Source organism: Populus euphratica, unplaced genomic scaffold (genome assembly GCF_000495115.2).
Source record: "Populus euphratica unplaced genomic scaffold, PopEup_1.0 scaffold103.1, whole genome shotgun sequence".
In the NCBI taxonomy this organism is placed as follows: domain Eukaryota; kingdom Viridiplantae; phylum Streptophyta; class Magnoliopsida; order Malpighiales; family Salicaceae; genus Populus; species Populus euphratica.
In genome coordinates this window covers 1,296,848-1,309,640 of record NW_011499891.1, presented here as the reverse complement: position 1 = coordinate 1,309,640, position 12,793 = coordinate 1,296,848, and the positions used below count along the sequence as shown (strand labels likewise).

The following is a 12,793-nucleotide window of genomic DNA, read 5'->3' as shown; positions in this document are numbered from 1 at the left end:
ATACGAGATCTAGTTTGGCGCTTTTCTTCTCTTAATCTTGTTTTAAAACTACGGCGTTTCAAACTTTTTAAAATTGATATTATTTTAAATTAATAAATGTGATCAATGACTGCTTTTTTCCAACTGTGTTGCAAAATGATTTTTAAAGCTCTTAACGCCGTCTAATCGTGGGAAACTAGTACTTGAAGTGTTCAGATAGTTAGACACCTGGGACTTGGGAGCACTAGTCAAATCAGACCTTTATGGCCCATGCACGTCACGTGAAAGTTGAACCATCCTTGCCTGAGAGAGCCAATGATTCCGCCACTCCCCCATAAAATATCACACTGAGATTCTCCGAAGTAGCCAACATTGCTCCCATCTGAATCATGGGCAATCATCCCGGGTCTTGTGCCTTTAATTATTAGGGTTTGTAGATGCATTGAGTCAAGTTCTGGTCGACCTTGGGAAGAAGAGGACCAAGTTGCCCTAATCGTAGAGGGCTCTCCGGGACATGAATTTTAAAATGTGAAAATTAGTTCCAATAATCGTAATTAAAAAATAAAATGAAAATTGAAGATTAGATTGACAATGCCATGGCTTTAAATTGCGATTCTACAGTTGAATTATACATGCACAAGCTTAATTTGGGAATGTAAGAAAAAAAACATTATTAAACTCATCTGCACCTAGTTTTTTAAAATTAATTTGAGAGTACAAGAAGAAAGTTAAGTTAACATGATCAAAAACTTGGATGAAGGTTTACACCTGGCTTAAATTGTTTTTATTAATTTGAGAGTACAAGAAGAAAGTTAAAACTTGGATGAAGGTTAACACCTGGTTTAATTTTTTTAAAAAATAAATCTTAAAATAATATTATTTTAAAACTTAACATGTATCTTAAAATAATATTATTTTAAAACTTAATATGTCTAACATGTAAAACCCTGTGTTTTTTTTATTTTTATTTTTTTATTTGATTCAAATTAATATTTTTTTATGTTTATAGATCATTTTGATATATTAAAATAAAAAATAATTTTAAAAAAACTATTATTTTGATATATTTTCAAATAAAAATCACTTTAAAAAATAAATATTATTACACTCTCAAACATTCCCTACCACAATACTAAATATTATTACACTCTCAAACATTCCCTGCCACAATACCAAAATAACTATGGGGTTTTAATAACTTTGCACAAGCTTGAATGCAGATAGGTCAATAATTCCAAAATAAAGCCCTAAATTCCTGCTAAAAGTGAAGAGATTAAGAGAAATTAAATTCCAACTTGAGATAAAACAAGAGCAATACAAATAGATCATTCTCAAGACTTAAAAGAAGAAAAACGAGCAATGATACAATACAAAAAACCAAAATAAAATAAAATATAAAGGCAATAGAAATGACAGATAATTTTGAGCTCTCAGTATCACAAAAAGAAGAAGGTAATAAGAAAAATGAATAGGCAAACCTAATCTGACAGCTAACGTATAATAGCTAATTACAAAATAAGATACACTGCTTCTGAACAGGAATGCCAAAATCTTGTCAAAATTTTCAGCGGTAGGTTCAAAGACGTGCAGCGCTTCATTGTCTTTGTAATGCTTACAACTTTACATCTTTTGTACATCTTGGATGGCTTTCTTTTTCATTGCCATTGATTCGGAGGATTGCGCTCTGTCGGTGAGCCAGGAACGAAGGGAACAAAACCCCGGCCACCAAACATAGGACGCATGAAGGCATCATCGAATTTGCGCCAGTAGTGATGAACAGTGTGTGTTGGGGTGGTCAAGAGTGCGCGTATGCTGCTTCGATGATCAATGTCATGGCCACCTAGATCATCTAACGAGTCCTGCCCCTCTCCAAGAAGTGGTATTGTAAATGATTTTGGAGTAGTTGGATCTGACGAAATTGTCATGCTTCTTGATTGGTGTTTTGGATTAGGCAGCAAAATTTTTATAAAAGGTTTAGTCATCAAACCAAACAACTGTGCAGGCCAAGCATGGAGAAGAATTGTTAGCACAATGAACAGCATCTCAAAGAATTTGCAGAGAAAGCAAACAAGTTATCACATATGGATGCTAAAACAAACTAATATTGCCAGTTGCAGATATTTTAATTCACCAAAAAACCGTGTTTTCTTTGAAGGAAAAGAGACATCACAGATGATAAAGTCGAAAAACTAGTTCGAATTATAAATTTATGGTAAGTTAAGAAGGAAAAAGAAGCTGCCAGGGATAGAAAATATCAAGGTGGTGAAAGAAATTTCTAAGGTTTTCTGAAGATAATTGCATCAAGCCTACACAATTTGCTCTGCTATTCACAACTCAAAACTAGCTGGAGGGAAATCACTTACCACCGTGCTGAAAAGAACAACAGTTATGGTGCTAGTGATCATTATTGCATTTCCTCGTAGATGGGTGTGCCCCGCACTTGTGAACTGCATTTATTTAGGATAAAAAAGTTAATGAATGCAATGATATATACGATCAATCTATATAGAACAATCAATATCATCAATTGTCACACGATACCTTATTGTATGCAAGTGCCATTGACACAGCACCTCTCATCAAACCAGCCCACCATATGATAAACTAAAAAGGAATAAATGCTTTATGTTACCAGATAGATCAATCGATTAATAGATAAGGAACTAATAATATTACAGAACAAAAAATAATAACAATAAGAATAATTAAGTACTTGCTGCTTGAAGCTTATCTTCTCATTAGGTGATTTCTTAGCTAAGTTGGACAAAAAGGACAAGGGGAAAACAAATGCTGCTCTTCCAACCATGACGAGACATAGTAGTATCGAACTCACAGCAACTGAAGTCCCAGGGCTGTAAAAAAGTGACCAAGTCAAATGCCAGACATAAGGACCAATAAAGAGAAGGGGGTTTCAACACAGCAGTTAAAAAACCCAATTTAAGTGAAGTACTGAAAGAATTTCCAAGAGGGATGAGGTTGAACGCATCAATGAGACACAAAAACAGATGAAAACATACCTATGACTTACGAATCTCCACTTCTCAATGTCCAGGGCATCCATACCAACATAAAGGAAGATAAAAGTCTCAGCAACAAATGACAAGGTTGCAAAAGCATGCCTGCAATAATTTGGATTGAATTTTGAGCATTAAGAAAATGATCGCTTCCTAATACATCACAAGACAAGAATTTGGATGAGACATACTTGGTAGTGACTCTTGAACTCTCGGTCACATTATGCCATGTGTAATGGGACATCACAATCCCACAGAAAAATACTGTGAGAATGCCACTCAAATAGAACAGCTGCATGGAACCAAACATCATTTAGATAATCAACAAAAATTAAAAACGAAGGGCACAAAGCATTACAACAGAACAAAAGACAGCATCCAGGACAGTTATGAATCTTACTTCAGCCAGCATATAGGAAAGGTATGCCATGAGCATCATTAGAGCAACCTCACGATCTGTTGAGTGCCTGAATCATATAAGGTATTCAGTCCACCATTCACAGAATTTTCATTCTGCATATTATAGCTTTTTCTCAATACTTAAGATTCAAAATAACAATTATGTTTAATCAAAACTAAGTTATGCTAATAACATGTTTAATCAAATTAATACATGAACAGAGTTTTTATGTTTATATTGAATTGAAGTGCTCGTGAGCAGGAAAAAAAACTGTAATTACAGTGAATTCTGATTCAAGACATCAACCAAATAAGTGGTAGGAGTAACTAGTTATATCAACTATGTACAAAAAACCACAAAATAAAATGTTCAAGAAATGAACCAAAAAAAAAAGATAAAAATTGTGGTGCTCAAAACTAGTTAGATCACAGGTACAGGAACTAGAAACGATGGAGGAAATGAGAGGTATCTCATATTTAGACTGCCATAACGAGCATATCTTCACAGATACAAGTGGTTCAATCCAAAAGAACATACACACATGGGAGGATTTATGCATACCAAGACATAAATACATCCATGATAGCCCTCAAGTTTTCAAAATTTGTACGGAATGGGCATCAATGTCTTATTCTTGACTTACTAACTCAATCCTATCTGCCTGATATATAGTCATAACAAGGCAACTTTCCAGCCAGAGAATTCATTTTGGTTTTGATGAAAAAAAATTTGACTATTGTAATGATAGATTACAGTTACGCAAGAACTAAAAAACACTTGGAAAACTTTTGGACCATGTTATACCTGCCAAAATAGAGCCTTCTGATGATGTAAGCACTAATTAGTCCAGTCTGCAAGAAACGAACCATTCACATTTCTTAATATATTGCTTGCAGCTATACAGATTTGTGATAGTCTGTGTGCGTGTAAGAGAGTGAGTGGGGGAGGCAGAAAGGAAAATGAGGGAGAGGAGACTTACTATCACCCCTAGCAAAGTGCTTGCAAGAAATAAATAAAAAAAGTTGCGAACAAAATCCCAAGCAGTTGCGGCATTGATATTAGTTAGATCAAAGCTCTGGATTGCATTGAAAAGCACCACTGATGTGGCATCATTTACGACACCCTCCCCGAAAACCAGACTATAGAGTAAAGGCGTCTCATCCTGATTAAGCACCTGCACCACCAAACAAAACAATTTCAGTATACAAGTATACATGTATCATTTGTTTCAAAATTGAGATATCTTTATTACTTTGATATGCACCACACCTGCAATGTGCAAACAGAATCTGTTGCAGCAAATATGGCACCAATTGCTGAAAATGGTAAAACAACAAGGTAAGATCCCCAGAAAAAAATTCAAGTAAAGGCACTGAAATAAATGGGATCCATGAAGGTGTTACCTAGATAATCCCCTATATCTAGTGGACCGATGTCTAATTTCTTAAAGAATTGCATAGCACCTGCCAGATTAAAATAACAATCAGTACCAAATTCATCTATGGTTATCACAGAACAACTGAAATGTAGTTATTTCAATGTCAGCAAGGAGTATGCCGACAAGGCATAGATTATAATTCCCTTTTCTACTGCGATTTCAATTTATATCCCCATTCAAAAAGGGAAAAGAATGTTATTCCATCTTTTAGTTATACTTTTAGATTGAAACCCATAAACAATCTCTGCATGAACACTGGGCAGTTTTGAGTGTCGAAGGCATTCTTATAATACAGGGACTAGCAATATATTTTCCTGTCTTTTGAAAGATCATGGTTGATGGCAAAGGTTAAAATTGACTGGTGAAACAAAGGAATGATTTAGAACCATCAACGAGGATACAAGCAAACATAGGGAAGCAAATCTCGCCCAACCATCCATGCATTTTCCATTATAAAATAAGCACTGTGGCAACCTTTGCACAAAAAAAATCCTCTAAATTTAGGTCTGGTGTTTTACCTCCATAAAATAAGAGAGCATTACAGGTAAATAAATAAATAACAGCAGGTCTGGAGTTTCTGTCCGTACCTACAGATATGATAAAACAGCTTATTAATGTACCAACTGCACCAAATAGCATTATAGTCATGAAATTACGGAAGAATTGCTTCTTTTTAACCTGAAACCTGGTAATCAAAAAGATGAGAAAAGGTATATATATCAAACATTAAATCTAGGCAAGAATAAGACGAGCCAGAAGAAATCCAAACGTATCAATTAACAAAAGTCAAATAATGAACAATTTTTCAATCAAGAGATAAGATGGACAGTACCCATCTTGTAACCAGAATAGCATGATATAAAACTACAAGAGTAAGGTTCAAGACAAAACCAAAGAACATCAGCTTTGGTCTGCTAAAAGAGCATTGATTATTTAAGGCAACTCCATTGAGATTTAATGGAACATAAACATACCCCGCATTAAATATGATAGGTGGGAGAAGATATATAAAGAAAAGATCCTCGCTAAAGACTAAAAGATGCGAACTTTTTCCTCCACTAATCAGCAAGATAACAACCCCAGTACATAGACCCTGCCACCAATCCACAAAACATCAAACACACAATATCAGGCATACTTCAAGTCATAGATAAAAGGAACACACAAAAGATATAGCTTGCACCAAAACTTCTTTTCTTTTCTCCTTTTCTTTTATAAGCAACTAACTCGTATCCCAAATCATGGAAACCAATAACCATACACAAAAAGAAAACGAAAACATTTAAACTAACGTGTCAGTCTCATTTCAAGTATAAGCAATAACACAAAATGGATTCAGAAGTTCTCAAAGAGAGAAACTCACAATTATAAGGGCAGTGATTGACTCGTTCATCCACCGATTCTCCTCTAGAAGATGACCAATAACAATACAAGCGCAAAGAAGCGCGACAAACAAGTTCATAGAGACCACAGAAGCATGATCAGATGTGGTCAACATTTGCAATTTCGAACCAATTGAACTCATGTAAGATTCCATTGTAAACAAACACCCGTAGTACTTTTTTCACCCAATTAAACAAATCAATATGAGAATTTATATATTCCCTTCCGAAAACTCAGAATCCAACAAAAAAATTAATGACAAAAGCTGGGGCGATTTCTATAAGCTGTGTGATCCCTGCATTCAAAACAGCAAAAACAAAGATCAGATTTTGATCAAGAAAGTATTAGATTAAACTCATTTAATTACAAAAGCAACAACACAAGGACAAGAATAATAATAACAACAATGTTACGTTAAGTATCTGAGAAAATGCATTAAAAAAAGAAAACCTTTTATGTAAATCATATTTAAGCTTCCAACCATTCAAATGAAGCATAAAAGATCAGATTCCAATCCATAAAAACTTTAAAGTAAGCTCGTTTCATTACCAATTCAAATCCCTCAAATCTAACCTTCTTACCATCAATTTCTGATCTTCTAAACCATGAAACCAAGCTCATTTCATCACCAATTCCCCCTCACTTCACAAAAACTTGTAAAAAATTCTCAATCTTGGAAAAAAAAAAGAGTACAAAATAAAGAAAAATTAAACTAAAACAAAAATGCCATATTCTCAGTTTTGAAAAAAAAAAGTACAAAATAAAACAAAACTAAACGACAACAAAAATGCTATGAAATTTGTAGTTAAAAAATAAAAAAAGAAAGTAATTTAACACTCGGATACCTTCAAATTTAAAGCAGAGAGAGAGCTCGAAGAGAGAAATGAAAAGAAATCAATCTCTCCTTCGAATTTTCTCAAAATGGAACCCAAGCAAGCTCCTCCTGCGACTAAAAACAAACCTCGGCACAGCAGATAATGAAAAAACAAAAATCTAAATAAAGAGAAGCAAGAGAGCGATAAAGAATATAGACAGCTCTATAAGAGAGAAAAATGGAGTTTAAAAGAGAGAGAGGGGGAGAGAGAGACGGATGGTGCGGGACAACTGAGAAACACCAACGGACTAAACTGTTTAAAACTGATTTAATTTTCTTAGCACCTTCTATTTATATTACTTTTTTACGCTAGTTTTTATTTTCCCGCATTTGATGCCAACATTATTGCCGTTTTGGATTTTTTCCATGTTTGATTATTTAGACCGCTTATTTTTCCATAATACTAAAACCGTGCAAGTTCTCCCGCTGACCTAGACTATATGGCTTGTAGTTTGATACATCATTATGTGTGTATTCAGCCAAGTGGTTGCGATAATTTTATATATTTCACGTTATTATTAATTAAAAATCTATTGTTGGATTAATATGTTGATTACCATGCTAGTATATTTATTAGTAGTTAATATAGCAGGTATCATAACCAAATAGATAATATTTTGGAAAGAAAAAACTAGGATTGCTTTGTAAACTCAAAGATCACCCTACTTAATTCAATTAATTTATCAAAATATTTTTTTTTTTATCATTTAAAATTAATGTAATTGAAGTTAGACAAGTTGGTTGAATCATCAAAAAACCAACTAAATCGACCAGGTTTTATTACATCAATATTTTTTTCTGTTGAACTTGAAACTTAGTGCAATTATTTTATCACTTAAATACATTAATCCTAAACCATGAAATTATTCTATCATATAAATACATTAAAATCTCACTTCAACCCAGTTCATCTCCCTGTATTATGTTGTACAGAGGAGAAGCAAGCATGGAAGCCGGCATGTAATTAATTTCTTCTTGTGTACAGTAAACACTGCAGATTATTGCCCTATCGCATTCTTGAAGGGAGGTTGTGGACTGCATTCTTCTTAATCATATATCTGGCATGATTATTAATTCACAATGAATGCATCTTTAATGTGTTTTGGGCATATTATTATTGTTATTAATGAATATAACGAAAGGGATGGAATGGAGAAGACGTTACAAAGGTCTGATTTTTTTTATTGATTGCTTGAATTAAGGAAAAGAGGTGTCCTTCATGCCTCGGGGCTTAATATGGTGTGATACAAGTTATTTTTTAAAATATATTTTTTAAATATATTATTATTTAAAAAAAAAATTATTTTTAATATTAGTATATTAAAATAGTTTATAAAAACTAATTTTTAAAAAAAAATTAATAAAAATAAATTTAATCTCAATGTCAAACACCCACTGCACCATTGAATTAATTAGAATAGACAAGAGAGAATTAATTTGTTGTAATCTTTGAATTTAGCCCTACTAGAAAAAGGATTCCATTGTGTTTAGATATTCTTGTCATAAAAAAAAAAAGCATACACATTTATTTGGCATATATTTGGTGTAAATTTCCTTCCATTTTGTTAGCCAAAAAAACAAAAAAAATCATAAGAAAAAAAATATTTTTTATCATTTTTTTTATTTGGATTCAATATTTCAATTCTTCGTAATTATTTTGAATTGAATTTATTTACATTTTATATAAAAGTTGTTTAAAGTTAGTATTTTATATCTGTTCAGTATTGTGGTAGATAATATTTTTTAAATATGTATTTTTACTAGAAATATATCAAATAAAATTTTATATCATTATATCAAAATTATTGTAAACACTAAAAAATTAATTTGGTATTTTTTAAAAAATAAGTAGATTTTTAAAAAAATTCTAAAACTAAAAGCTACCACACCGTCAAATAGATATATCATATCCAATGTAATTAATAATTATACTAATTCGTTGTTAAAAAGAATATTAAGCCTAATTTATCCATTCTAATAGTAATCATCATATACATATACTTATAAAAAGATATTTATATCAACCTAATAAATAAAAAGAAAGAAAGAAGAACGTAAGGTAACGTTCACGGGCCATACCACCCAGCAGCATCATTAACTAAGAGGAGCTGCATGTGGTTCAGATCCATGGGGCTGGAAAAAAAAATCAATGGAAGTCTCATGAAGAACAACCTCTCCCTGGAGAGGATTGGTTGTCACAGATCTATCAATATAAAGTTAAAGTTCAGTTTTCTTTTCCTAGACCTGCATGATGGCGATTTACTTACTTTTTACATGCACTTCTTCTGGGAAAGAAGACGACACCTCCCCCCTGTGCATTTGTCCAGACCTACCCAGCTGCCTAACTTGCACTTCTGTATTTGAATACAGCTCTAATTAACCGTCTCTTTTATAAAAAAATATATAATATTGCCCTTTGATTTTTGAAATTTGGCAATGATTTTTGTCGAGCGAGAGCCGTGCCGGGAGATGTCCAACTCACTCCACGTTGTGGAATCCTGCTACCAAGTAAGTAAATCGTCTCTTTTATAAAAATATACTTTTATATTGTTTTGATATATTATTTTTAAAAATAAAAAATACTAGGTAAAACAACTTACTATATTATCAAACACAAACACGACTCACATTAAGAGTTGATTGGGTTTTTTTTGTAATTTTAAAATGTATAACTCAACTAATCATATAATAGATATATTTTTTAAAAAAATTATCATTTTAAGTGCTACTGATGATCATAAAAAAATTATATAATAATTAATTATAAAATTATAAAAAATTAATTAAAATACATATAAATTAATTTAAATACTTATAATAAAAAAAAATCGGGTTTTAGAAACTTCAGAGACAAGGAAGCGCTTTTAACGGCAAAATTGACATTCTCCTCCGGTGTCACGAAGAAAGTAAAAAAACAAGGGCATTGACAAAGATGGGTGCACCGTGTTTCTTGCACTCTACTGTCACCTTGAGAAATTGATTGATAGATACTATTTTAATATTATTATAATTCATAAATAGTATTGTCACAGATAGTTTGTAAGAAGGCTGAACAAATCTAGTCGATTATGATTATCCTCGGTTTTTAGAAAAAAGTTTTAATTCTGGTAAATATATGCAGCTTTTTTTATACAGTATTGTATGCATGCAAAAATGATATGTTCACCAGTAATAAATATCATGTATATAAATTATTTTATAATTTACAATTCTATCTCTGACATGTGAAATAAGTTATTACCAAAATTTATTGATAATAAAACTGATGTTTTTTTTATATATATATTTTTTGATAATTTTATCTTGTTGGTGTCAAAATTAAAAAAGAAATTCTGAAAATATTTTTTAATGTATTTCAATTCAAAAAAATATTTTAAAAATACACACCATAAATTGGGATGCTGGACACACAAAATCTAGAACAACTCTTGAAATGACATTAAACTGGGAGTGGTTAGCACTGAATAATGGATTATTCAATTGTTTTTATTAAACAAAGATTAATTAATTAATCAGTAACTTACGTAATTAAATTATAATCTACCCTTGTTTTGGTGTGCACGTTAAGAAACTGGATTGGTGATTCCCGGTGGTGAATAAAATACCATCTGATTGACAGTCCACGAGCTTGAATAATCGGTGAATTTTCAAATTATTTTTTATTTTTAAAAAATATATTTTATTTTTAAAATTTATTTTTAATATTACCATGTTAGAAAATATAAAATTTTAAAAATTCCCCCCCAAGTTGCCAGCAGGCTTCGGACAAGAAGCTTGAGCTATTCCGATACACTTGGCTGTGCAACTGCAGAAGTGATAATCTGCCCTGGTTATTGTATGTCTGATAAGCTGTGGGGCTTGCTGCAATGTGAAAACGAAAAATGAAGATGTGGATCGGATCGGATCGGATCTAGTTAATTAGCTGGCTGGGAGAAATCTTTGGCAGCTTCTGTGCTTATTAAATTAGTACTGCTGACCATGTTCTCTGCACCGATCTGTTGACAGGTCTCGGACGTAATTAACGTTGTGAAAAAAACAAACATGCGTAGGTTCTTCTAGAAAAGTAAGGAATCTGAGCTTGACCCGTATCTATCTGATTTATAATTCAATTAAATTAGACATTTACTTGATAAATCCCGGCTCATCTAATCATATTTTTAATAATTTGCTCGACCGTGGATAGCCCGGTTCAAAATTGATCTGATTAACATTAAATTTTTTTAAAAAATAAATAAATTATACTATCTAAAAAAAGTTAATCTAGTTTATCCTAGTGATTCATGTTTTACTTAAATAACTCTCAATAATTAAATTTTTTTTATGAGTTAGTTATTTTATTGAATTTATCGGTTATAGAATTGATAAAATTATTTTTATTTGTTTGAAATTCTGTTTCTAATTATATTTTTTGAAAAATTCCAACCACTTGAAGTGTTATGAAAATATTTCTAGCTCATTAAATTTATTTATCTAAAACCATTTCTTTTATATTGATGCTTTGTAAAACATGAATAATTTTGCTCTGTGCTTTTAATAAATTTGTTGTATGTATTCAGAGGCAGGCAGGCCACATTTTGGAGTTGTTAAATTAACAATAACACTATCAACAATTGATAATATACTGTATGTAAAAGGATAATACTAACAACATGAACAGAAAATTGTAAAACGGAAATGATGATGATAAGTCGGTCCATTGCACCATGTCTTAATTATTTCAGTTGAACTTACATATAGAAGTTGTTTGAGAGTGTAATTATAATTGATTTTAAAAAAATTATATTAAAATACCTGTTAATAGTTTTTTTTTTAAAAAAAATTATTTTTGATAAAAACAAATATGTTAATTTAAAGTCAGGATTTAATAACAGTCCAAGCTTTTCTTTAAAAAAATTTATAGTGATAAAAATAATAATTGCCAATGCTTTCTCAACAAAAGATAATATTCCATGAGAGAGAGAGAGAGGCAAAAAAAAAATTAACAATAATAAAAATATTTTCGAGCTTGAGCGAAAATATTCTAATTATTTTCTATGCACCTAAAAATTTCTGGGTTTCTTCTCCTTTCTCTCTCGCATGTTCTAAATTATTGTGCTTGACATTATGCAGACACTGTCAATTGTCAACTGTCGATGAGATCAAAAAACAGAAGAAGGTGGAAGTCTTTTCTTTGCATTTCTTTCCCCCTGTTTTTTTTTTTTTTTAGTTTCTTTAGCACTGTTTATTCATACGGTTCAACTATGCTTTTCAATTTTTTTTACTTTAATTTTTATTTATTATTGAATTGTGTTAAAAATATATTTTAAAAAATAAAAAAATATTATTAAAACATATCAATCTATTTAAAAATATAACTATGATTAGTTTTTAAAGTGTTTTTTATATTAAAATATATTAAAATAATTTTAAAATCAGTGCATCAAAATAATTTAATAAAAAAATTAATTTTTAATAATTTTTTTTAAAAAAAAAACACGGAAAGATGTCATCATTTATCTATGGACAAGTTATGAAATACACATTTTAGACGTTAGGCCTTGATCTCTACCATGAACGAGCCTCAAGGAATGCATTTGAAGTCTAAATTAGCAGTCAATACACTACAGGTAAAGAAGATGGTATAAAGGATAAAAAGACATTAAAGTATCCTTTGATTTGATCTTTAAGGATTAAAAAATAACCTATGTCAACCCTCCAATGATTTA

The 12,793-nt window shown here is 31.1% G+C and overlaps 1 protein-coding gene across 2 annotated transcripts; it reads right to left on the bottom strand.

The window, feature by feature from the left end:
- Positions 1-1,342: 1,342 nt before the first annotated feature.
- On the bottom strand, positions 1,343-7,355 carry LOC105131313 (sodium/hydrogen exchanger 1-like). Of its 2 annotated transcripts, XM_011034238.1 has the most exons (15): positions 7,060-7,355; positions 6,195-6,509; positions 5,806-5,924; positions 5,419-5,516; positions 4,797-4,856; positions 4,663-4,709; positions 4,373-4,567; positions 4,198-4,244; positions 3,394-3,460; positions 3,185-3,285; positions 2,997-3,098; positions 2,693-2,831; positions 2,521-2,583; positions 2,343-2,426; positions 1,343-1,973 (listed from the first exon to the last, which is right to left on the bottom strand). In XM_011034238.1, the coding sequence occupies exons 2-15, from the start codon at positions 6,366-6,368 to the stop codon at positions 1,635-1,637; spliced, it is 1,635 nt and encodes a 544-aa protein (XP_011032540.1). In that variant the 5' UTR covers positions 6,369-6,509; positions 7,060-7,355; the 3' UTR covers positions 1,343-1,634.
- Between the last annotated feature and the right edge of the window lie 5,438 nt (positions 7,356-12,793).